We start from the raw sequence: 27,156 nt of genomic DNA on the forward strand, positions 1-27,156 counted from the left end.
AATCTCCCAGAATGCATTGCACAAGTAAAATAATGGCGACCTCTGTAGATAAAAAAACAAAGTAAATACATAATATTTTGAGTAATTAGGAATTTTCACAGGTCAGTAACAATGAATTTTATGATCAACATGTGAAGACCAATAAGTGCTAATAGTCAGGGTTCCTTTTAATAATTGTATGAATCATCATGAATAATTGTTGATTATCCCCTAAATGACAGAACAACCCCTCTTGCCCCAACAGTTTTAACTTTAGAACAGCACACACACACACACACACACAAATTCATCACAGAGAAGAAAACTTGCTCGGGTCTGTTCAGTATATGCAGAGTCCATGTTTATTTATTAGTTTACAGGCTGGGTTAGTTAATCAGCTACAGTACAGCACACATTAGCACATCTTAGTATTGCAGTATTTCACCTCCTCCATCTTACCCCACCTTTCCTTACTGATCCCGTGAGACTGGATTAGGGACAGTTGGAGGCACTGTGAACAGAACCTGCAGTGCAGCCCGTCTGCCACTGAAAGGCCATGAAATACACTTAAAGACTGATTTACAGCTGGTTTATCCTGCGCTTCAGAAGACCGCACCAAAAGCCCTCTGCACCAGGAAAAATGTTAACATTAATGACATGACGTTATAGTTATTAGTCTGCTGCGTCTCTAAAGGCTACAGAGAAACTGAACAGAAGTTCTTCCCTATAATTCTAGTGTTGTCTAAATCTATAAGTTACTAAATGACACAAGAGGAAAAGCAGAGGAAAAGATGATGCTGGGTGGGGGCTTTGTACGGTGGAAATGCTGCAGAATCAAGTTGCTGCAGTACAAAGTCAAACAAAGCAACAGATTAAAAAAAAACAATCTGATAATCCTTTAAAAGAAACACAAGTAAAAAAAAAAAAGAGGCAATCTTAATTCTTTTTTATTTACATTCAGAGTATAGAAAACAGACTTTTCCTTTGTCATCTTTTTGTTTCCTACAGACAATTAAAGTCATCCCTGTCCCCCTCCCTCGTACCAGCAGAACGGTCCAGGTGTACCCTGAAACATGATGCCGTTCTGCTGCTCTGAAAGGTCCATTTGTTGCAGTGTCTGCTTCAAAGACAATAGCTCAACTTGAGAAGGTAAAGCACACGTGCAAGCGAAGAAAATATCTTCACCAATTTCAAAATGCACACAGAGCATTTAGGAAAAGAACAACAGTTCAGTAAGTCACCGTTTCATCCACCGTTTCATCCTGATGACTGACTGACAGAAAGTGAGAAGAGAGGAGGTGGAGAGCATCAGCCTGTCATCCCAGTCTTCATACGGGAGCTTCTTTGATATCTGTACTAAACCATTTCCATATGGATACACACAAACACAAATAAAAACTTATAAAAAACAAAAAATAACTTCTTAGTAAAAGTAATTGTGACATTTTGCTTAAGAATTAAATGTGTCCAATAAGCAAAATGAGAGTTAAAGTTTCAGATGTTTAAATGAAATCTTATAAAAGACATAGTGTATACTGTGTCATATATTCTGCATAAGTTGTTCAAAATCCTTCACTAACATCTTCCTAAGCGCTCAATAACTGCCATTTAGTTTTAAACATTAAACTATGTTTGGACCTGCTGAGCGCTTCTTAAGCTTTTAGAAACTGGTACATCATAAAAACTGTAGCAGGATCCAATCAGAAAGCATTCCTCTTTGTAAACAACAGTAGACAAAGAGATCAAATTTAAATAGATAAAAAAATGCATAAAAAATGGATGTAAACGTTATATGCTCATGGTAAAAGATAACACAGCTTAGCAAAATAGCATTAACCATCTCTGCAGCTGCTGACAGTAAACATTTATTTAATTTATGTAGTTGGCAGTTGACTTGTTGAGGTGTCTGGAGTCACATGAAGAGTTTTCTTAAACTGCACATGCAATGTAAACTTGTTAATTCTTTCCTTACAAACAGCTGATCCTGTCCTCCACCTCCCTTCTTTCTTCTTTACATGAAAGAAATGTCTGATTAATGTGTATGTCACGCTGTGTAATCTTAACAGGCAGTTAGTAAGGAAACCTGTCTCCTTTTGTTTTTGTTGCAGCCATTCATATATGCTTCCTTTTATAGTATATATGTAAGTATGTCTAGCTGGGTCGGTTCAGGATGCTGGACATAGATGGAGCAATTGGGGGAGGTGGGATTGCATTAACTGGAGAGGCTGGATCAGAGCTCTCGTTGCCATGGGGAGCAGGCCCTCGGCCACTGTACTGGCCTATAAAGGAGCCGTCCTCATTGAACTGAATGTCCACACTGTCCCCGTACTCAGCCAGAGAGTCGTCACTCCCCACTTTACTGTCCTCACACAGAGACGGCTGGCTGTCCGAGTGCTTCTCATCTAGAATGCTAAAAGAAGATATAAAGAGAAAAGCAAGTGTTTTAAAGGATTTTAAAATGAGGAAAGCATCTCTGAGTATAAAAATCACCGTGGCAGCATATATGAAAAAGGATGAACATAATATGTTGCATTAAATTTCAGTTCAGACAAAACAGAAGTCACATGACATCTGATATGATAGCTTAGCAAAGAAAAGGAGGATGGAAGCTGATAAGCTGCAGCAGAAGGACGGTTTCATGTGCCTCTAAATGGCAGATACACATGATACAGAATCAATAAATTTACATGAAATATATATATATATATATATATATATATATATATTAGGGCTGGGCATGTTAACGCGTTATTATGGCGTTAATGCAGTAATTGACTAACAGCATTAATTTCTTTTTTCTTTCTTTCAAACTTCTTGCTCATTGGCCACATGCAGAGGCTGCATCTCATCATCCATCTCTCCCGCATGTCTCGTCCTGCTGCAACGATGTGTCTGATGTAATCAGGAGAGAGCCGGGATATTAAAATAAAGAAAGGTTTTCTGTCTGGCCCTTAAGAATGAAGAAGAATAATCGACATTTCTCTTTGTCCATCAAAACCCATGAAACAATAAGAAACTTTGTTTATTTATTTATTTATTACTAAATGCGGTTTAATCCTGGTGGATATAAGTTTTGAGGCAAGACAGGAAAAGTAAGACATTTTATGACTGTTTTACAAACGTAAAGCATAAATCGGGTCTTCTTCTGCCTCTGGTTCAGTGAGTCTTGGTCATAGAAAGATGAAACTTCCAGCTGTGGAATCTGTGAGATGTGAGCTTTCAGCAGAAGAGTCGTTTGTCCGTGTTCATGCTGTCGGGTGGACATGGGGAGACATAGTTCGTGTTTACATACTTTTTTGGACTTTGTGTGCCTGGTCTTTTAATTGTTTGCTGCCTTAACTGTGTTTGTTGGTGATAGAAATGGTTTCGCTGAGCTGGTAGCTGAGATTCTGGACTTTCTGTGGATACCACACATGTTTATAGTTACATCTACAGACCTGACGCTACACCCGTAAAACCGGATGTCAACTGCTTAACTCCCGGTAGCGAAGAGTGCAGAGCTTAACAGACAAGCTAAGAATGAAGGTTAGAGAAATTTTAGGCCAGAAACCTGGATAATGAAGCACTGAAGGTGCATGGATGGAAGTTATTGTGCATATTGTGAATATTTCTCTCTCCTCACCATCTAGAAGCTGTGAGATTCTAATCCCGCTTTCTGTCTGTTCACCTGATGCTGATATTCATCACATATTGTTCCTTCTGTGTTTAGAAGGAAGCAGCTTAACAGCTTTAAATTCATCCTGCTGACTTTTTACCTTTTAGTTAGTAAATCCTGAACATTTCATCCTTATTTGTCATAAATATTTGATTTTATAAATATGTATGAAGAAATATTTTAACTGTTACTGTTTAAAGAGAAAACTTGTCATTTTTGAAGCACCACATTTTTATTTCTAATGTGTTTAAAAAAAACGGAAAAAACCTCATAGTTTTCAACCTAATGATAAGAAAAATTGATAAAAAAAAACATTACTGGTATTTTAGTGTCATTAATGTTGTGTAAATTTGATGCAATTATTATAACTTACAAACAATTATTATAATTATAAACTAAAAAATTGCTAAAAAAAAATTATTATACATATATATATATACCTAATGAAGAGAATAAATAAATGGAATGTATATATATATATACCATTTATTTATTCTCTTCATTAGGTGCGTAGATATTCAATATTAAGATCATTTAATCTCTTTGGAATAATATTGCTACTCCCCTTTTCTCCCAGAAGATGAGAAATATACCTGATTTATCCAGTCCCGTTGTTATTTTTATGTTCCGTTTCTTCCAAATGAGTTTCTTGTATTGCTATTGAACAGTTAAGTTGTTTCAATTGATTTAAAATTTTCTTTCTTTTAATTGGGTTATTTAGACCATTGACATGATATGAAATAAATTTTAACCTGTCCATAACAAAAATGGTTGTACAAGTACGGTACCCCATCCACTTCATTATTATCCTACCCTTAGAACACAAAACACATTTATTCATTCCCCTTACATTCATCATTAAACAAGCAAATAACTAAACAACTAACTATTGACTAAAGAGAATTAACTTTAACTTCCAACAAAAGATGCCTGTGAAAGATATAGCCCCTTTCAGAGGACTGCAACCATTTTTTCTTGTTCTGATAAAGTTACTTGATACTTAAATAGTATCAGAGCATAGTATACAATAGAGCAATAGTATAAAACTCTGCAACCAACATTATATTTCCTTTAAAAAATATCTCTATAGCTCCTTTGTAAAATTTTTTTTTATTTAGTTAAATTTTCATTTTACCTTTTTCTTAGTGAGAAGTTAGTGTCTTTCATGGCGTCTTTCTTTTTATGCATTTCCCGTTACCTGTGATGCATTATGTGACTTCACCTCCCTCCAACAACTGCTCAGCAGATCCTTCTTTAACTTTTCTGTCTCATCATCCTCTTCTATGTAGACGCCCATTTTTCTCAGCTTTGTTGCATTGCCCCCCCATCTACAGTGTGTGCAGAATTATTAGGCAAATGAGTATTTTGACCACATCATCCTCTTTATGCATGTTGTTCTGCTCCAACCGGTACAGGTTTGAAAGCCTACTACCAATTAAGCATATCAGGTGATGTGCATCTCTGTAATGAGAAGGGGTGTGGTCTAATGACATCAACACCCTATATCAGGTGCGCATAATTATTAGGCAACTTCCATTCCTTTGGCAAAATGGGTCAGAAGAGAGATTTGACGGACTCTGAAAAGTCAAAAATAGTGAGATGTCTTGCAGAGGGATGCAGCACTCTTAAAATTGCCAAGCTTTTGAGGCGTGATCATCAAACAATCAAGCGTTTCATTCAAAATAGTCAACAGGGTCGCAAGAAGCGTGTTGAAAAAACAAGGCGCAAAATAACTGCCCATGAACTGAGGAAAATCAAGCGTGAAGCTGCCAAGATGCCATTGGCCACCAGTTTTGCCATATTTCAGAGCTGCAACATCACTGGAGTGCCAAGAAGCACAAGGTGTGCAATACTCAGGGACATGGCCAAGGTAAGAAAGGCTGAAAAATGACCACCACTGAACAAGACACACAAGATAAAACGTCAAGACTGGGCCAAGAAATATCATAAGACTGATTTTTCTAAGGTTTTATGGACTGATGAAATGAGAGTGAGTCTTGATGGGCCAGATGGATGGGCTCGTGGCTGGATCAGTACAGGACAGAGAGCTCCACTCCGACTCAGACGCCAGCAAGGTGGAGGTGGGATACTGGTATGGGCTGGTATCATCAAAGAGGAGCTTGTGGGACCTTTTCGGGTTGAGGATGGAGTCAAGCTCAACTCCCAGTCCTACTGCCAGTTTCTGGAAGACACCTTCTTCAAGCAGTGGTACAGGAAGAAGTCAGCATCGTTCAAGAAAAACATGATTTTCATGCAGGACAATGCTCCATCACACGCATCCAAGTACTCCACTGCGTGGCTGGCCAGAAAAGGTCTAAAAGAAGAAAAATAATGACATGGCCTCCTTGTTCACCTGATCTTAACCCCATAGAGAACCTGTGGTCCCTCATCAAATGTGAGATCTACAGGGAGGGAAAACAGTACACCTCTCTGAACAGTGTCTGGGAGGCTGTGGTTGCTGCTGCACGCAATGTTGATCGTGAACAGATCAAGACACTGACAGAATCTATGGATGGCAGGCTTTTGAGTGTCCTCGTAAAGAAAGGTGGTTATATTGGTCACTGATTTGTTTTTGTTTTGTTTTTGAATGCCAGAAATGTATATTTGTAAACTTTGAGTTGTTATATTGGTTTCCCTGGTGAAAATAAATAAGTGAAATGGGTATATATTTGGTTTTTGTTAAGTTGCCTAATAATTATGCATAGTAATAGTCACCTGCACACACAGATATCTTCCTAAGATACTAAAACTAAAAAAAGCCCCACTCCAACTTCCAAAAATATTCAGCTTTTGTGTTCATTGCGAACATAGTTGTTGTTCTATAATAAAATTAATCCTCAAAAATACAACTTGCCTAGTAATTCTGCACACCCTGTAGAAAGATCCTTCACCTTACCCTCCTCGAGATTTCTGATGATATCACGGACCCATGTTCTGTGCTTTTGTATCTCTGTTGTGTAATCCTGATTAAAATACATGCCATGTCCCTCATATACAGTCTTTTGTTTCCATACCGCCTGAATAACATCTTCCTCCACTCGCTAATTTAAAAAAACTTACAATAATTGCTCTCGGGGCAGCAGTACGGATTGTGTTGGTCCTCGTCTGTGCAGTAATACTGACCTGTTGTGCTCTTCCGATGTCTAATTCTGTTTGTATTTTCAACTTAGAGCAGGTCAGTTCCTTCAAGAACCCCACCATGTTGTTCTTTTCTGACCCCTCAGGCATGCAGTGTACCCTGATGTTCTTACGCCTCGCTGTTGCATCCAGGTCATTATACTTTGCCTTCAGTTTGGCTTCGTTTTGGAGCAGGTAGTCTACGACTTTCTCCAACTGTGTCGTCCGTTCTTCAGTGTGTCCTGCCCGCTCCTCCAACTCAGCTGTTCGTGTTTCCACCGTGGGCATTCAATTAATAACCTCCTTAATACTTTTTTCCACTCTTGTTATTCCTTGCTTGTTCTCCATTGCTGCTGGTTTATGTTCTTGTCTGAGGGAGCGTATCTCCCCCAGTAAGTCCAACTCGCCCCAAAGCGACTGGCTGCTCTCCAGGTTTGCCTCCGACTGAGGCCCACAAACATCTTCACGCGCCTCTTTCATCTTTGTACACTTTTTACTTTTCCCACCTGGTCGTGTTTTCATCAGTTCTTTTTAATTTCTGTTTCCTTTGATACCATTAAAGACGTTTTTTGGTTGGTTTTTAGCAGAGTTTGTTTGTCTTCCTACATGTTACTACCAGAAGCAGAAGTCATCCATTTTTATCTTTATTTAAAAACTTTAGTTAGTTCTTTAGCATTTTAGCCATGTATTAAGAGCCATTTCAGAAGGTCCAGAGAGCCATTTGCTGCTCCTGAGCCGCAAGTTGCAGACCCCATATTTAGTGTTTGTAAACCAAAACTTACTGCATTTATTTCATATAGCAGCAAACTTTCTTTCAGAGAAAAATTACATTTTGTGCATAACAATGCGACTAATAGCAATTAATAAAACGATTAACCGCGATTAAAAATTCTAAACATTGCCCAGCACTAATACACTAATATGTATATATATATATATATATATATATATATATATATATATATATATATATATATATATATATATATATAAAGAAAACTTTTTTTTAGCCAGATCATCAGATCTGGTGGTTTTCTGACAGAGATGACTGGTGAGCTGATGCTGGATGAATTCTGCATTATGATATAAAACATGTTAAAATGATGCAGAACAACATATAAAAGTACATTACATGTTGCATTTACTGACCCTTGGACATTTGATGCTTACCCAAGTGAAGGTTAGTTAACATTTAATATTTGTAAACATTGACTCTTTTGTTGATATAATGCAGTAAAAATGGGCCTGTTTCATGAAAAGTCGTGAATGGATATTAATCATAATTAATTAGTAAGCTGTGATTAATATATTTAAACGTTTTAAATTATTTGACAGTCCTAATATATATACATATTATATTTGTAACTGTACATGTATCTGTATTAAGATTTTTCGGTAAGAAACGTTGAAAGACCCTCTTATGTTGTAAAAATGGCTCTCATTTGTTAGATTATTATACTGTAACACATAAATGATCCACAGCAGGCATTTACTCTTAATAACCATCTGCTCCTCTTTCTCGACAGTCCACCGACAACGTTTCATCACCGCTTTCTGTTCGTCTTTTTCTTTTGTACATTTTTGTCCTTGTTCTGACTGTCCAGACTCCTGTTTCTGCTTTTGTCACTTGTAACTTGTAATAATATCAAACACGTTTGATATTGTCGCAGATCCAAGACGAGGGAAAGATTGACATGAAATAGTGCAGATTACCACCTTCAACCTAACGATCGAGATGACGGGAGTGAGCTGTGACTCCAGTAAGAATCCTCAGATTTCCTAAGGACTTCTGTTTTTAGTCTGCGACTGTGAAAATCATTTGGTGTAAGCCCAGCATTATGGAGAGCCCTTTTATTCATAATTAATTAAATAAATAAATACTGAAATTAAAAATGATCTCATAAAATAAATTCAAATTAAATTAATAAAATGTAAAATTTTCAATTATTATTTATTTAATGACATAATATTATTTAGAAAATAATATATTGATAAATACTTTTATTTTATTACACATACTTTTATGTTTACACTTATTTATTTATATATCACTTTTATTTTATAATGGAATTTATTTTGAGTTCTTATATTCAAATTAAGGGGCGTGGCTATCTGTATATGGGCGTGGTTATGTGTAACCTTCCTTTTCCTGACCTGCCTGTCAGCTTCTTCTTCACGGCCCACCACACATCCCCGGTTGCTGATCTCGGATAAAAAAGAGCATTCTAGTCCAACTTATTTTTGTCATGACAATTCTTTCTTATTTGTAATGCATTTCAATACATTATAAATTACCTGGCAGTTATTTTAATCAACTAATAATTATTAAGCACCCTTGGTCATGACGGGGCGGACTGTAATGTGCCTTTCCGGCAGCATCTTCCAGCTCTGCTCTGGAGATTTTTAATTAATAACTGTCTGTCCATTCGTTGTGTACACTTGTTTTTCCACTTCAGGGTCATGCAGTAACAACTAATTACTTCACTTCCTGAGGGAATGATGGTATCAGTGACGCCAGGCACTGCAGGAGGTGGTGGACAGGGAAGAATTAGCAGGCAGGCAGGGAGGTCAGGGAAACGAAGGGTATCTGTGGGCTTCAGTAAATGTTCGCGACACATCTAGAGAACTTTCCATTTTGACGCTTCAGCCGTTAAAGTCAATGGTCTGGCTCACATCAGTGCTCCCCAGCACATGACACACTCCTGTTGTGACTTGACATGCTACAAAGGCCAAAATGAAACCGTGCTGCAGCCAGAACACGGACCCAGTGGAAACTGGCCGTCTGTCCTGGTTAACACTTTGACATTAAAGTATTTCAAAATAGATAAATAAATAAATAAATTAATAAATCAAATATATTAAATAAACTGTCATTAAATAAATAAAATTTTACATTTTATTATTTTATTTTGTATTTATCTTATGGTATATTTATTCATTTCAGTAGTTATTCATTTATTTATTTAATTATTAAATAAAAAGGCTGTTCATTTGCTTTTGCTGAAAGGTCTTCTGGAAAAACTGCAAAACTTGTTTCTGTTTTAAAGAACTGTAAAAAAAGAACAGTTCTTTTATACAGTATATATATATATATATATATATATATATATATATAATAGACTTTTTGGGAAAATAATCACACCCCGTCCTGAGCTACAGCAGTACAATACAAGAATGTAAAAACACAGGAAATAAATAGCAAAAACAAATACTGTTACTCTAAATGATAAACGTTATTAGAAGCTGTAATATGACCCCCAAAAATAATCCATTGAGTTATAGTTCCACGGTTCATCCTCTTTTAGTTAAAGAGTTAAATCTGTTGAAACACCACCACAACAAAATGGCAGATAAAAAGTTAATGAGAAGATAGAATCCCTCACCTCTCCAGGGACCTGCAGGCAGTGCATTAAAGGAGGGAAAAAACGAGATCATAAGGCATGAGAGATGTTTTAATTAAGAATCAGGCCAATAAAAACTGTCTGTTGAGGTTAAACACAAATTTGTTTCAACACATTTTTTTCAAATAGATTTTGCATAAACATAGAAGTGTTAAGTTTAGTTGGAGAAATAGTGTTGAGATTTAAGTTTAAAGGGAATTTGAAGTTGGGTTTGTATTCTGCTGCATTACTGGTGTTCACTCATGTTTATACGTCATTCTCCCAGATCATCGGATCTATTCACCGGCTGTAATTTCGTTTTATGAGTTTGGTAAAAAAAAAAAAAAAAAAACATTTCTGTTTCTATTTTTTAAAACAGGCTTTTAAAAACTGTCATTATTGTGTGTTTAATTATTTTCTAGAATCAATCTGGCTACAGATACTGTCATGGTTGCTGCTCTGCTGGGCCTCCACTCCCTCATCAAACTCAACTGCTCCACCTGTGGCACCCCTGATTATCACACTACCTGCGCCTGTGCTCTGCCCTACTTAAACCCTCTCCCGTTCATGCTTTCCTGCCAGATGGTCAGCATTCTTGCCTTGTTGATAGCCAACGTTTTCTCCTTTCCAGACTCCGGTATTCGACCCTGCTACAGCCCTTGGACTTCTTGTGCCTTATCCCCTGTCGGACTGTTCCTACCGAGTGATCTCCTGGATCTTGACCCGTTTTGGAATGACCACGGATATTCGCCTGTCCCTGCTAAGTAGTCTGCTCCTTGCCTCTCTGTGTATGACCCTTGGCTTCATTATCGCTACACCTTTGTCAATATACATATAAAATATACAAAATATACATAAAATATAAAATTATACAGGAATGACACAATGGAAGCTAGAGAACCTAACATACATTTTTTATGTATATGTGTGTATTTCTTTTAATATTGCTTGTTTTCAGTATCCTCTAGAAAACATACTATAAATAAATCCTATAATTTAAACTGAGAAATGGCCTACCTGTATTCTCCAAAAGTCTCATCTTTCATTGGTCGAACTTCAGAGTCCACCTGCTTTTCCTCTCTTTCCTTAACTGTTGAGAAAAATCCCTGGTCATAAATAATATATTAAATGTAACATCCATGTCTATTGTGCTAGCATATTTATGGGTGTACCTGCATATTTGCCACCCTTGCTGTGTTTGATAAAGCAAAGGATGAGCAGTATCAGCAGCAGCAGCACAACAGCGCTGATGAGTCCTATCAGCCATCCTTGGGTGGCGAAACCACTGGGCATCTCTGATGGTACTGAGACAAAGAAGGATACCATCAATTATGCAGAAAATCCTAATGCCAGCCTTGTATGTGAGCGTTACTGTTCTTCTAATTTCTGTTTACTGTGTTGAGACAGAACACATGGCCTTTGTTTGCTGTATAGCAGAGACACAGCTCTGACCTTTAACTTTGCTTACATTGACTCTCTGATGTCTAACTAAAATGATAAACAGAAAATCTTTGAGATTTCCAAATAAGATGCCCTTTTCAGTAAATGTAGACCACGGTCTAATGTTGTCAGTCCAGATATTCATGCTGCTGTCCATGTCAGCGAATACAAGATAATCAATACTCGCCACCTTCATAATGGTGGTGCCGCTAGATGGTGCAATAAAAACAAAATGTCCGTCGGATTAGTCTATAGGTACTTCTACAATTACTTTGAAATTCAACTGAAGAAAATGCAAAGGCTACACATTCAGACAAATACCTGGTCCCAAGGTCCAGACTGTATCTTCCCAATGAGTGATGTTACCATGAAGGATCTTTAGATGGTACTGCATTCCTGGATGGAGGTCCGTCAGTGAATAGAAACCCTTCGTGGAGTTTACGACTTCTGACTCCTGCCACCTTCCTCCAGCTGAACACAAAAAGAGATGTTAAAAAAATGACTGGAATTGCCATTTATCACAGTCATGACTGTTTTCTTCATCAGGACTACTTGTTTTTTAACAAACAACTAACACATAACAGTGATTGTACCTAAACATTTGTTGATTTATTCAGTGTATGTAAAACAACTTCCTAGACATTTTTCCACCACTGACCTGGTTAATAAAACCACTGACCTCCTAGTTAATAAAAACCCCTGGTTAATGTCACCACTAACTTCCTGGTTAATAAAACTATTGACCTCCTTTTTAATGAAACCTGTCATAATCCTGTTTTTTTTGGTTCAGTAGTTTTTTGTTCTTTACTGTTCGGTAGGTTTTCTGTCATGCTCATGTCTGGATTCCTGTTTTGTTTTTGTGGTTTCTTCCCATGCTGGTTCTGTTTTGCTTCCTGTCATTAGTTTCATTTCCTGGTTTCATTTAGCTGACTCACTTCACCTGTTCCTGATTAAACCCTCAGTGACAATCCTTGGTTTTCAGTTTCTTGGGTCAGATCCTTGTGGTTTTTTTTTTCCTGTCATGTGGTTCCTGTTATTCTGGATGTGCGGATAAAATCCTTGTTTTTGTATTCCGACTGCCCCCTGTCTCTGAGTCCTACATTTGGGTCCTCACCTCAGCTAAACCGTGACAGAAACCACTAACCTCCTGGTTAATAAAACTACTGACCTTCTGAAGGACAGCGTCTCTGATGGATAATGTCTCCAACGGACAATGATCTGAAAGACATTGGCCCTCGTTTATCGAATGAACGTGGAAATAAGAGCACATCTGATCGGAGGAATGATCTTACGATTGGATCTACGTGTCATATCTGATCGTTTCCAGCGTAGGAATGATCGGGACTTTATAAATGCGACGGCTGAAATTCATTGTCATTCATGTATTACGTTCTTAATTATTTGTGGTCCAGAAACCTCGCCCAGTAAGGTCAAACTGGAGAGGAGACGTTTTGCTGATTGAGTCAAAGGCATGCACAAAAATGTGACATGGAAGAAGATCATGAAGGCATTTAATAGCCTTGACATTGTTAAATGGACTCTAGCTGAGGTATGAATAAAGTTCTCAATAAGTAGCCTGTATATGCCCATTATTAATGTTTTATTTGTTTTACTCCTTTTCAATAGCCCATGCCTGGTAACTGAAAGTCATAATTCTTTAGTTTGCGCACTTGAAAATATAAACGACACACTAAGAGATCAATAAAAACATTAAAAAACAAGTGTGGTATGCGGTATGCATGGCTCCCATACTACCCCATATCACCCGTAGGTAAACGGTCAGGTGGAGCATTTCAATAGAACCCTCCTGCCCATGTTGAGAGCACTGACAGACAAGGAAAAACCTGCTGGCTAAAGAAATGCACGCCTACAACGATGCTCAGAGTGAGGCTACTGGGTTTTTCCCCTTCCTACTTGCTGTTTGGCTGCTCTCCCCGACTCCCTGTTGACATCCTGTTCAACTTACCAACACAAGTACAACAGCTGAGCTACACAGAGTATGTGACAAAATGGCAGCCACAAATGAAAGAAGCCTATGAGATTGCATCAGCTTCAGCTCAGAATGTTACAAGAGGAAAACAAAATTATGACCAAAAGACGTACGGAGCCCAGCTGCACCCTGGCAACAGAGTCCTACTCCGCAATCTCAAAGAAGGAGGAGGGCCGGGCAAGTTCTGTTCACACTGGGAGGAAAAGGTGTACATGGTCATGAGTCAAAAGAGCCCTGACATGCCTGTATATGAAATCAAACCAGAGAAACGGGGTGGAAGTTGCCCAGTACACAGAAATCTGTTGCCTCCATGAGACAGCTTACCTGTAGACAAGCTGGAGAAAAAATGGCTGGACAAAACAAAGAAGGTCTGAGACAAAATAAGTTAAAAGATCAGCAACAGTTACAGCAGCATGACACAGATGCAGAGAGTGAAGATGAAGGTGAACTTGTGTGGAGGTTGTCATGGCAACATGATCACCATTTGTAATTTCATTGCATTTTTGTTGCAATGACTATAAAGTTCTATTCAGTTATATGGCAGAGTGACCACTCCAATACTTGAGGCCTTGAGGCCTGTGAACAACATGTGGGAGAACTACAAGACAGGGAGAATGAGTCAGAATTGTCATATATATATATATATATATATATATATATATATATATATATATATACAGAATTATCCTGAGCAACAGGAGCAACAGTGAACACACATCTGACGGAACAAGACATCATCACCTTTGACACGCCACATTCACCCTCAGAGAGAGCTGACAAGGATGCTGACATATGATGCGCTGGGACAACCTGTTGTCAGAGAAGCTGTTATGGCCTGTACAGAGATGGGCGAATTTGCACCATCCTTCCAGAGACTGTGGCGTCCACCAGACACAATGTGTTTGGTATGATAAACTAATACAGTTCAACATAAATAAACCCTTTCATGAACCAGAGTCATCTCTTAATTTCTCCAGTGTGTAACACATAGACTACTTTACTTGTTAGAAAAGGTGGATTGACTCCTGTCTCCTCCATCGGAGGCTGTGCTGGGCATGGTTCACTGGGCATCCGCTCCTCTGGGTGCGCCGGGGATTGAAAAGGCTCCATTAGCCAGAGCAATATTATGCAAGACTGCACAGGACAGAATTATGTTGCAGACTTCCTCTGGAGAGCACAGCAGCCCTCCCACGCTGGTTTGAGACTCATCCACCTAAACTTCAGCAACCCGAAGCAGCAGTTTGTTTAATAATTATTTTGGTGTGCTGCACCGCAAATCCACACAGACTCAAACTTGCGTACACAATCTCAGACATGTCGTGAGATTTGATCGTATCTCATGCTCAAGTAAAAATTAAGAAATCCCAAACCTTGCATGGAAATGGTCATGCGAGCAGATTTCCGTAGTATGTTCATTTGATAAACGAGGGCCAGTGTCTCTGCCCTCCCATTAATGACCAGAATAGAAAGTGAGAACATTACATATATTCAAATTCAAACTAATTTCTTTTCTTAGCCAAGACAGTAACTACTGAATCCTTACCATCCTTCTTGAGATAGTAGATGTGGAAGCCATGGTTCCTGTCTCGCTCTCCAGGCACCCAGCTAAGGTTGAATGATGTATTACTGGAGACTATGGTGATGTTTGTTGGAGGAACTGGAAGGTGAGATAGATAAAACAGACATAAGAAAGTAATTCTACTCCACATTTTTAAAACCTTATTCTAATCCCACTCAAAGTACTTTACAATTAAAAAAAACTAACATTCACTCACAGATTTTAATCCATACAGCTGCTGATTTTCTTCATTATATAACTAAAGAGAGGGGTGCGCCCTGGTACAACATCAAGCTAAGCATTTCTGGTTTCAGGATTTCATTTCTGCTTTATGCGGATGATGTGGTTCTGTTGGCCTCTTTACCTTCTTTAGCTCACACCGAATCGGTTTACAGCTGAGTGTGAAGTACATGGAATGAAGTTCAGCTCCTTTAAGGGGCCGTCCCCACGACACCGAACTGCAGTAAAACTGCAAAAGTATTTTAGCAATCCACCCTTTCATCCCTACTAAACCAGGGATTTGCCTAGATGAAACCGATCATGTCTGAAGCCAGGTACCAAGGTGGATAGGTTTAAGACCTCTACTGTCTGTGGTACTGTGAGGACAGTGTAATCACACCACTAGAGGATATGACATCAGTGTGATGAATGCGTGCCAAACACAACAACAAAAATGGCATCAATGACCAACTATGCTGTGGTGCTACTCCAGACAGTCCTGGCTTGTGTACAGCTTTAGCACCAAAATGCTTTTACAACACAGTGCTACTGTACCATCAACAGCAGGAGCAAGCAGAGACGTCATTATCTGTGCATGCGCTACGTCTTGTTCTAGTTCTGAAGTGTTACTATTTAATCATTGTAGCGCTCTCCACAGCTTCAGTGCCGTGTGGACATAGTATGAATCTGAGGCCATGCTTGTCAACTGATAACAGGTGAATCGCTCACTCCTGCCTCAGATGGAGGAGTTCAAATATCTCCGGTCTTGTTCATGCATGATGGAGCAGGAGATGGACAGAAGGATTGGAACTACGTCAGCAGAAATAAGGGATTTGAACGGATTTGTTGTAGTTGTAAAGAGGAAACTGAATTAATAAGTGAATGTCTATTTATTTCTATTTAATGTTTTCTTTCTTCATCCCAACTCTCACCTCCAGTCATGAGATTCATATAGTGACCACAGGAATGAGATCACAGATACAAGAGGATGAAATAAGCTTCCTCAGCCTTCGACATAAAGCGAGGAGCTTAAGCAGGGAGTGGGAACAGGGGTTGGAAAAATTTCTCTTCCACATCTAGGAGTTAGCTTAAGTGTTATGGACATCTGATTCGGATTTATCTTGTTCACCTTTGTTCAGAGGTATTTCAAATACTCTCAGCTGGTCATGAAATGTTGATAAAGATCAAACTTTATTATTATTATTATAACTTTGGCACTGTGAGCTTGACTTGTGACAAGATTTTCCCATGCAGTCTACTGTAACTTAAAACTATTTTCTATCACTAATTTAACCAAAAGATTAAACAGCTTGTGACTGAACCACAAAGACATAAGATCGGTGAACAACTGCTAGACATTCTAAGTCACACCCGACTAAAAAGTTGTAGAAAATAAAAGTAGCTGACTGCAGCAAATGAAGAAGAACAGTTACTCCAAACAAATCACCAGAGTCTCACCTCCTTCCAACAGAGTGGCCCCCCTCCGTGTGATAGGAGGTCCATCTCCAGCAGCGGTGCGTGCTATCACTTTAAAGATGTAATAACTTTGGGGGTCTAAATCTTCCAATAAAATGTGATTTACATTGGGATCGCTGATCGTCTGCATCTTCACAAGTTTGTTTCGACTCTCCACCTCTAAAGATGAAACCCAAACCAGGGAGAAAATGAGTACTTTAATGTTTAGACTTCATCACTTTGAAGCTTAATGTTACTGAAATGAAATATTTATTTTCTTATGTGATTGTGCTATTTTTACTGAATAGTTTTATTTGCCTCATTGCCACTGAATTGCAGCCTAAGTTCAAATATGCAAAGCATGCAAAGTAATAACATTTTTGAGAAGTAAACATACATTTTATTAAGCCTGTTCCTACAAAATGCTGAAATCTTACCTTGCTGGTACTGCACCATATAACCCAGCAGTATACCATTGGTTTCAAGTGGAGGAGTCCAGAGGAGAATCAATGACATCTCCGTGGGGCTTTCAAACCTTAATGATGCAGGAGGACCCGGAGCTACATGGACAAGAAATGCAGGTAAATAATTCTGTGGCTCATGTATTATAAAACTAAACAGTGCATAACACAGAGAAGTTTTTGTTTCCTTGTTTTCTAGTCTGATCTTGTTATTTATCTATTGTTTATTAAGTTATTTATTTATTAGGATATTTACTGGAACAATGTTTTTTTCTAGAGTAAGGCCTTATCCATGTTTCTGAAATCCAGATAAGATGCTGACATGTGCAAAATGTGACCAGAGGATATTTTCAACTGTAGTTCTAACTTGTCTGCTAACTTAAGGGGCATGGAGTCCAGTCCATCACAAGATGAGAAGATTAAGATGAATGAAGCTGTTTAGCAGTGAACTGAGAAACATTTTTTGAGGCTTCATTGTGACAGCAGGTCACAAACCAAAGGCTGATGTAAAAGTGGCTACGTCCAGCATCTCATATTTTTATGTGTTTGCGGCTGTTTAGGACCAGTGCTGAGTGTCCTGGCTTATCTAATCAGAAGTAGATGAAGCTGAATGGTTCATTGAAAAAGATCTATTAATCTGTGGGAATGTTCTGAGTAAAGGGCAAATTTTTGCTGAATCAGGGCTCGAAAAAAAGAAAAGAAAAGAAAAAGAAAATATTTGTACCAAAAATAATGTGGATTCACAACCCGAATTAGTAAAACATCTACCTAAAACTTTGACTTCTAAAATCTTATGAAAACAAAAACACACATATAAAGGTGTTTTTTAAATTTACTTTCTAATGTTTAGTTTGGTTTTAATTTAGTGCTGGGCAATGTTTAAATTTGTTTAATTAGTTAATTGTGATTAAATAATCACATTGTTTCGTACAAAGTCCAGTGAAGATTTAAAACTGGTTTATTGAAAAATGTGTAAATATTCAGTTAATCAACAATTTGACATTTTCTCTTAAAATTCTCGTAATGAAATATAAGGAATGTGAGGTAAAGTGACTTCTGATCAGTGACAAGGAGTGACATGTTTAGTCTGAACCAGGGGAAGACTGGGACAAAAATATCAGCCCCGGTATTTTGGCTCAGTCAGGCCCACCATCCGTCTGTCCATTCGTCCGTCCGTCTGTCCGTCCGTCCATTTGTCCGTCAGTCCATTCATTCATCCAAATTTTTGCCACTTATCTGGAGTCAGGTTGCGGGGGCAGCTGCCTAATCAGGGAAATCCAGACTTCCCTCTACCCAGCCACATTCACCAGCTTGTCATCCTAAAGCCAGGCCAGCCGAGAGATGCAGTCCATCTAGTGTGTCCTGGGTCTTCCCCGTGGCCTCCTCCCAGTGGGACGTACACCCTTACGTACAGGGAGGCATCTAGGAGGCATCCTGACCAGATGCCCGAGCCACTTTAACTGGCTCCTCTTGATGCGGAGGAGCAGCGACTCTACTCTGAGCCCCTCCCAGATCACCGAGCTCCTCAACTTATCTCTAAAGGAGAGCCCAGCAAACCTGCGGAGAAAACTTATTTAGGCCTTGTATCTCGTTCTTTTGGTCACTGCCCACAGCTCGTGACCATAAGTGAGGGCAGGAATGTAGATTGACCGGTAAATCCAGAGCCTTGCCTTTTGGCTCAGCTCCTTCTTCACCATGACAGATTGATGCAGAGTCCGCATCACTGCAGACGCCGCACCGATCCGCCAGTCGATCTCCTGCTCCATCCTTCCCTCACTCATAAACAAGACCCCGAGATACATGAACTTCTACACTTGGGGCAGGACCTCATTCCCAACCCAGAGAAAGCACTGCACCCTTTTCTAATTGAGGACCATGGTCTCGAATTTAGAGGTGCCTATTCTCATCCCAGCCACTTCTCACTTGGCTGCAAATCGCTCCAGCGAGAGCTGAAGATCGCAGCCTAATGAAGCCAACAGAACCACATCATCTGCAAAGAGCAGAGACTCAGTCTTCCCTTTTCCTGGCCACATTCACCAGCTTATCCAGGGGGATCCCGAGGCATTCCCAGGCTAGCCAAGAGATGTAGTCATCCAGCGTGTCCTGGGTCTTCCCAGGGCCTCCTACCAGTGGTACTTGCCTGCAAAACCTCACCAGGGAGGGATCCAGGAGGCATCTGGCACTGGTCACACAGGAACCGGACAGCTTGTACAAGGAGGTCCAGCACTCCATACTCCTGAAGTACCCCCCAAAAGAGTCCCCAGGGGACACGATCGAACGCCTTCACCAAGTCCACAAAGCACATGTAGGCTGGTTGCGCAAACTCCAATGCCCCCTCCAAGACCCTAAGGAGGGTATAGAACTGGTCTACCATTCTACAACCGGGTCAAAAACCAAACTACTCCTCCTTAATCTGAGGTTCAACTAGCCGACGGACCCTCCTCTCCAGCACCTGAATAGACCTTACCAGGAAGGCTAAGGAGTGCTATCTCCCTTTAGTTGGAGCACACCCCCCAGTCCCCCTTTTTAAAGAGGGGGACCACCATCCCAGTCTGCCAGTCCAGGGGAACTGTCCCCGAATTCCACGCGATGCTGCAGAGGCGTGTCAGCCACGACAGCCCTACAGTATCCAGAACCTTAAGGAACTCTGGGTGCACCTCATCCAGCCCCGGGGCCCTACCACTGAGGAGCTTTTTAAGCGACCTCAACCCCAGAAAAAAGGAGAGCCCACGCCAGGGTCCCCAGACTCATTGAAAGACATGTTGGTGGGATTGAGGAGGTCTTTGAAGTATTCCCTTCACTGGCTCACAATGTCCCAAGTCAAGGTCAGCAGGCCCCACATCCTCACTGTACACAGTGTTGATGGAACACTGCTTTCCCCACCTGGGCCGCCGGGTGGTGGACCAGAATCTTCTCAAAGCCATCCAGAATTCATTCTCTATGGCCTCTATGGCTTGATGGCATCCTCACTGCTGGTGTCTACCAACAAGTTCCAGGATCACCGCCACAACAGGCACTGAGGACCTTACGGCCACAGCTCCAGCTGGCTGCCTCAACAATTAAGGCATGGAGCACAGCCCACTCGGACTCAATGTCACCCAGGACATGGTTGAAGCTCTGCCGGAGATGGGAGTTGAAACTCTTTCTGACAGGAGACTCCGCCATATTACTGGCAGACCCTCACAACACACTTGGGTCTGTCAGGCCTGCAACCTCGTGCACCAGCTCAGACTCATTTCCTGTCTGACGTTCCACATCCCTAGAGCTAGCTTCTGCAGCCAAGGATCAGACCGCCAGGGTCCCCGCCTTCGCCCGCCGCCTAGCTCACACTGCACCTGACCCCTATGGTCCCTCCTCCAGGTGGTGAGCCCACGGGAAGGGAGGCCTATGTCACCCTTTTAAGCTGAGGCCAACTGGGCCCCATGGGCAAAGGTCTGACCACCAAGCCCTCGCCTCTGCGCCCCACCTTCAGGCCTGGCTCCAGAGGGGGCCCTGGTGACCCACGTCAAGGCAAGAGAAACCTAGGTCCATAGATTTGTGTCATCATAGGGGTGCTTTGAGCTGCGCTTTGTCTGGTCCCTCCACTAGAGGCCTGCTTGCCATGGGTGACCCTACCAAGGGTTTAAAGCCCCGACAACATAGCTCCCAGGATCTTCAGGACACACAAACTCCTTCACCACGGTAAGGTGGCAGCTCACGGAGGAGATCATGCACACCACTAATCGTTATGCTCCCTTAAACCCCTGCAGTAAATTAGCAGGAATCAGTGAGCATGAATACATTAAGTACTTCCAAAAAATGTAATTTTGCTAATACAATAAAAATTTATACTCCAGCAGGGTGAGGCCGGCATAACTAGGTGTTTGTGCAAACAAAAAAATCATATAAATCAGGTTTGTTGCAGCAGGAAATTTTCAAAACCTGCAGGACAGTTGGTGATTGTGCACTAAGGTGAAGCATATTGACCCTCCTCTCTACATTCAGGGAAAAAAAATGCTATGAACTGCAGTATTAGTTTTGAAAAATTCTTTGTAGTGTCAGATGGATTTTTGTACATATTAAAAACACTTTCATAAGTTATGTTAAGAGAATATTTACTAATATGAATAAATTTCCATGTTCATCTACAGGTTTTCCAAATTCAGCAAAGCAAAGAAAGTAACCAGAGAGGTACAGAGCATGTGTCAGTTTAAGCTAAAGATTAGTAATATTACTAAATGCTGGTAGATAAAGAATTTGAGCCATAAGACTTGAGACTTGACTTGGATAAAAAAAATTAATTAAGAACATCTTTGGTGCTTTGGACTGGTGGCTTTGACAGCTTGGGGAAGAAGCTGTTCAGGAGTTTTAGATCTGAGTGTCCAGTATAAAGCTAGAAAATGCAGAAATGTAAATGCAAATTCACGGATGAACTACAGAAAAAAATCCTCATTTTCATCTTGGTTTTGATGGATGGGAAGCTCAGTGCATGACATACAAAGCAGGGAGCTGCTGTAGTAGCTTTGAATGTGGACACATTTTTCTGTATCCACATGGTCCCCTATCCCCTCTACTAAAGGGTCCTCTTCTTTACCATCTCACATCTGGTCAACCCAGTTAAAGCAATAATAATGTGTCAACATGACCAGCCCTAATTCTAGTAGAGTCTGTAACATGACTTGACTGCAAAAGGGAAAAAAGGTTAAAAATGTCTAAAAATATCAAAAGCCAAACATTAAGCAATAATTTAGTATTCTGCTTCTATCTTTAACTCTAAATGTTTTTGTCTGCAGTCTACATTCAATACCTGACTGTATGCCAGGGCGGATCAATTAGAGGCAACTTTGCATATGTGTGATTCATTTTCAATCTGGGAGCAGTGCAGAGGTCAACATTTCCTGCTCTGACTGCAGCTAGAAGTGACCACCAGAAAATAAAGGGCTGGATTTGCTGCTTTTAAAAGAAAAAGTCACTACATGCAGTCAAAAAAATTAGGTACTACACATGCACAAACATGTTATTTCGAGCCCTGTGAATTGTTCATTTATAGAACCATTCTATATGAAAAACATTGATCTGTGATTTAGCGATCCTGTTGGTGAGTTGACTATGAATTTTGTTTTGTTGTTGTTGTCTGGTTGAAGTTATGTTTGTTGTCTTTTGTGTTTGCAGGCTTTATGGTCTCAATTCAGTCAAAGATTTTGTGGTTGTAAATGAATGTTTGCAAATAATGTCAGTTTGTAGTTTGTAGGACCACCCAAATTACATGGTCAAATCAAATGTGATTTTATGTTGAACTCACCTCCTTCTGGAGTGTTGAAGTGGTGGGGCACGGAGCGAGGGCTCTCCCCTTTGCTGTTGAAAGCGGTGACCCACAGCACATACTTAGAGAAAAGACGCAGACCTCCCACTTCCTTTGATGTGGCCATGCCTTTAACTTCCACCACCCAGTTGTCTTCGTCTCTCTGCTTTTCTTGCTCCTCCACATGGTGCTTTTTACGAAGAGAACGCCAAGCCTGTCCACTCCGAGGCCTGCTGAAATAAATCTGACGAGAGAAGATGATAAATGTAAATATGATCAAACATCGCTGCATTTACATTTACTAGTCAAGAAAGACATTTCATCAGCAGCTGTAAATGTAAAAGAAAATGTCTTAAAGTGTTTTTCTTAGTATTGTTATCCACACAGTGCAGTTTACAGTAGATGTTCAAGTTAAATTAAGCAGCCATTTCTGCTAATAAATGCAGCCCTTTTCCCTATAGGAAGGGATTAAAAACATCACCACAGGTGTTTGCGGGCGAAAGTCACTTAGACAGATGTGCTCAGCGAAAAGACATTTTCTTGTCTTGCTTTTAAACACAGTTGAGCTGAAGATTTATTTGAACTTTGAACTTTTTGTTCTGGTTTTATTGTTTTATTTATTTATATTTTTTATTGGATGGTTTTTATTGTACAACGCTTTGGGAAACTGGTTGTTAATGTGCTTTATAAATAAATTGAACTTATAAATAAATAGTCATTTAAATTTTATAATTTACAATTAAAATTTTTATATTTTTATAAATGAAAAGGAAAAAAATGTTAAAAAATGTCTTAAAAATATCAAAAGTCAAACATTTAGCATTAATTTAGTATTCTACTTCTAATAATTCACCTTTTATAAGTTTATAACTGTAATACTTAGTAAAGTGTCAGCAGAAAAATTTTCTCTGTCCCATTTGACCCCCTGCCAAGTCACAACATGCACACACACACACACACCCACACAGAGAGAAAAAGAGAGAGAGAGAGAGAGAGAGAGAGATAATAACTGGTACCTTGTATCCCAGCAGCAAGCCTCGGACCTTCTGGGCTTGGTTCCATGTCACTGTGACTGTGGTGTTCATCACCGTGGACGAAACTCCGCTGGGAGCCTCCTCTGGCTCTAAACATGTGAATGAAAAGTCAAACAAGCAAATGCTGAAGAAAATGAAAAATCTCAGTGATTAGTTTAGTCTAAACAGAGCTTCTACAAATCTAAAATAAGTTATTGTTTATGACAGCTGTGGATCAGCAAACCTAAAACTATAATTCCTGCTTCTAATACAAATGTGCAAGAAAAACTGGAAAACAAATTCTTGTAGCACGTTTTATTTTTCTATGGTTAAGCATTATCTGAAGCCTGACTTCCTGTTTAGTTTTTAACTACTTTTTGTCATATCTGTGATTTTCCCCCCAATTTAGCAGCTTCCAGGAGTGGAGATGCCATGCTTTTTTTTATTTGCCTTTTTGGCTGGTAGTAGTACATATGCCCATCCTGTTTTAAAAAGCTACACAACTTCAACTGATAACAAAGTGTTACGTTTGTATTTGAGACTTTGGTGGATCCAATGTTGTTTTTGACTGCAATGCCATGGGTGGGTGGGTCAGGTGTGACTGGCAGCTGACATTTAAGCTAGTCATAGCGTCAGAGATCTTCAGAAGCTGGAGTAAGGCCAGAAGCACAAATTTCTCTCCTCTGTAACACCTGTAAGGAGTATGTCTATTTCTAAAAGAAAATGTGTAGTACTTGTACATGCAGACAGAGTGAGGCACATCCCATGAATTCTACTCTTTAGTACAACAACCAAACAAGATGTTTCAGATTAGTCTTTCGTTTGAAACTTCTGCATTGTCTTTTGTATTATACAAGTATATATTTAAGTTACTTTGATATTCTTTAGCTTGAAAATCAGAAACTGAAGGGATAAGAATCACAAATACAGTTCAAATATTACCAGACTGGACCGTACAAAGTTAAATACAAACGGCCAAAACTCAAAGTGGAAAAAAAAAAGAAAACAATGTAGAACCAAAGAAAGGAAACACCAGAAAGAAAGAATCACTTCTAAAAAAAATGAGGTCCTGTTCAAGCTCAGTAATGAATAGTCATACAGCCGAAGGTCCATCCACCAATCAGCAGTCACCAGATGTTAGAAGTGGTGATGTGGTCACCCCACATCTCTGAAAGTTCTGCGTGGTTCTGCTGGTTCCATGTCAGGGTTGTACTAGATCACAGGGTTGTGATGCTGCATGGGTCTGATACTGAATACGATGTGACACAAGGTAGTAGGTGCATATGAACCAATGCAAACTGAATTAGAACAAGCTGGAGAAGCTGATTACCGAAAAATAAAGTAGCTACAAGAAACACAGTGATGACTGAGATGATAAAAAGCAAAAGACACAGAACGTAAAGACGAGATAGAAGCTGAGATGCTCTGTGGCGGCTTATTTTAGATAGCATGTGCTCTGCTGGGAGAAGAAATGAGATGACTAAGATCTGAATCAAGTAATTACTGAGACATCCATCCACTTTATCATGAAACATCTGTTTACTTGTATTATGGAGATATAATTTAAAAACTGCTAGACTGAGACATATAAGTTTATATTTAAGTTACTTTGACGTACTTTAACTTGAATGTGTATGACTAATGAGGAGTCTGTGTGATTGATAAGGAGGTATGGAGTTAGTCATTCAGTCCAAAGAAACTCAGAGGTGATGTTTTTATCATAGTGAAAGAAAACGTTGCTTCTCAGAGTCCTTTCCAACCTTCCCAGATAACCTGGAGCTGCGACAAATTCCTGCTCAGCCCTGATGAGTCACTGGATCTCCAACCTGGCTCTTTATTACGTCCATTTGGCTCTTTGTTTCTGATCTTTGTCTCTGTTTTGATATTCCTCAGGGGGATTAGGGATGCTTTAGAGACAAAGGTCTGCCCTTGCCTCTTAGGAATGCACTTCCCTATATATAAGTTACATATACAAAAGTCACATTGATGAGTCAAAGAAGACTAATTATGTTGTAGGAAACATCATTTCAACCCCACCTAACAATTATAATTTGACCTGTGGCATGTTTACTTCTCTAAAAGTATCAGAAACAAGAAAATCCCCATAAACATTGTTATGTCTCTTTATGACCTCAATTCCAAACTATTTTAAGCAATATTTAGTTCAGTGATGTTTTTTTAAAACTTCTATTTTGTGTTTTGACTCTCATTTTGAAAAGATTTTTCTCTTTATACAGAGAATGCTCACTGACACCATAAACAGGGTGTACCTGCAGTCTGTTTACATCAGTTCACAAGTGGGTCTCGTCATTTTAATCTACGTCTTACTCAGAGTTTCTGATGAGTGTTTCATCTTATCCTTTTTTTCTCAAGCTGTGTACTCTGCTGCAGCAGCAGCTCAAGATCAGCGCATATAAAAGAATTTAACCACCGGATTTTCATGTTTGGTGAAGTGAAGTGAATATGTTGGATAAACACAGAATCACAGAGAACAGTGCGTTTCTGCAGAATCTTTTCCAGGTGCTGAGCTTCTGGCTGACCATGAATTGGATGTAAAGGACAGTTTGGGCTTTATGTGCACAGAACTAAAGATGGCTGCATTCAATGTGTCAGCATGATAAACGGGATGATGAGAGAACAGGTGAGGTGGTAGCCTACACCTGAGAATTCTTGTGGGGTCAACAAGTACGGATTTTAGATGCAGCAGTAGGAATCTGGATGACACTTACATGTAAAGATGAGAACATAAACCTTCCTCCACCACATGGTGTTTGTTGTTCTCTGATTAACATGAGTTCCAGTCTGTCACACATTAGTCATGACATTCTGAACTGTTCACGCTTCAGAGCAGATCTGTTATCAGCTTTTTGTAAATTTCATTATTACAATAACTAAATATACTTCATCATATTTTTAACTTCTTTTATGTTTTTGCTGCTCCTTTTGCTTAAGGAAGATGTATTCAGTTAATTAATCCTGCATATTAGGACATATGTCTTTTTTAAAATATTGCCCAGAATATATTAATTTATCATAAATGAATCCACACAGATTAACAGATAATATATTTGATTTCAGAATCAAAATTTCAGAACAATAAATGCTTAATTAAGATATAAATAATCAGTATGATGGTGTAGTTGCAGCCTGCAGTTTGTAGACTTGCAGGTTTTCATTTATCTGTTTAGAAAATGCCTTCATGGTGGTGTGTAGGAACTTCCACCAAACAGAAGGTAAACACCGACGTCTGAGACTGAAACAGGTGGTAACATATCTAAACCTCCTTGTTCAGCAGATTGTAACGATCTAAGTTATTAATAATTAACGTTTCTGCATCTTAACTATTCAACTCTCTTGAGCTTGTTCCGGAGAGGATGTTTCTTTTCAGCGTGTTTTCGACATGCTTATAAAACAGTGACGTAAACAGTAGCCGGGGGCCCTCAATATGGTGCGGAAAGCCACAGTGACATCACGCGCACATTCTCTTTTAGAGTTAGTTCACTCAATATCTGACTGGTTAACATTTATGTGTTGGAGATTTATTACTGGTAACAATCTTAACATTAAACTGTCATTTAAGCCTTTTGTTTTGTTTTGTTTTTTTCTAT

General features: G+C 39.5%; 1 protein-coding gene across 4 annotated transcripts in view; it reads right to left on the minus strand.

Moving 5' to 3' along the window:
- Positions 1 to 318: 318 nt before the first annotated feature.
- LOC121652167 (neural cell adhesion molecule L1.1-like) overlaps positions 319 to 27,156 on the minus strand; it is a 66,170-nt gene continuing 39,332 nt past the window's right edge. For 2 of the 4 annotated variants that reach the window (XM_042004795.1, XM_042004793.1), the window contains 10 exons: positions 23,552 to 23,658; positions 22,536 to 22,779; positions 17,231 to 17,353; positions 16,797 to 16,973; positions 15,105 to 15,218; positions 11,893 to 12,042; positions 11,304 to 11,435; positions 11,149 to 11,221; positions 10,135 to 10,146; positions 319 to 2,389 (listed from right to left, as the gene is read on the minus strand). In XM_042004795.1, coding sequence (XP_041860729.1) covers positions 2,131 to 2,389; positions 10,135 to 10,146; positions 11,149 to 11,221; positions 11,304 to 11,435; positions 11,893 to 12,042; positions 15,105 to 15,218; positions 16,797 to 16,973; positions 17,231 to 17,353; positions 22,536 to 22,779; positions 23,552 to 23,658 — 1,391 coding nt within the window. In that variant the 3' untranslated portion in view covers positions 319 to 2,130. The remainder of the gene's footprint in view (positions 2,390 to 10,134; positions 10,147 to 11,148; positions 11,222 to 11,303; positions 11,436 to 11,892; positions 12,043 to 15,104; positions 15,219 to 16,796; positions 16,974 to 17,230; positions 17,354 to 22,535; positions 22,780 to 23,551; positions 23,659 to 27,156) is intronic. The other 2 variants (XM_042004796.1, XM_042004794.1) reach the window with 1 other exon arrangement.

Source organism: Melanotaenia boesemani, chromosome 13 (genome assembly GCF_017639745.1).
Source record: "Melanotaenia boesemani isolate fMelBoe1 chromosome 13, fMelBoe1.pri, whole genome shotgun sequence".
Taxonomy (NCBI): Eukaryota; Metazoa; Chordata; class Actinopteri; order Atheriniformes; family Melanotaeniidae; genus Melanotaenia; species Melanotaenia boesemani.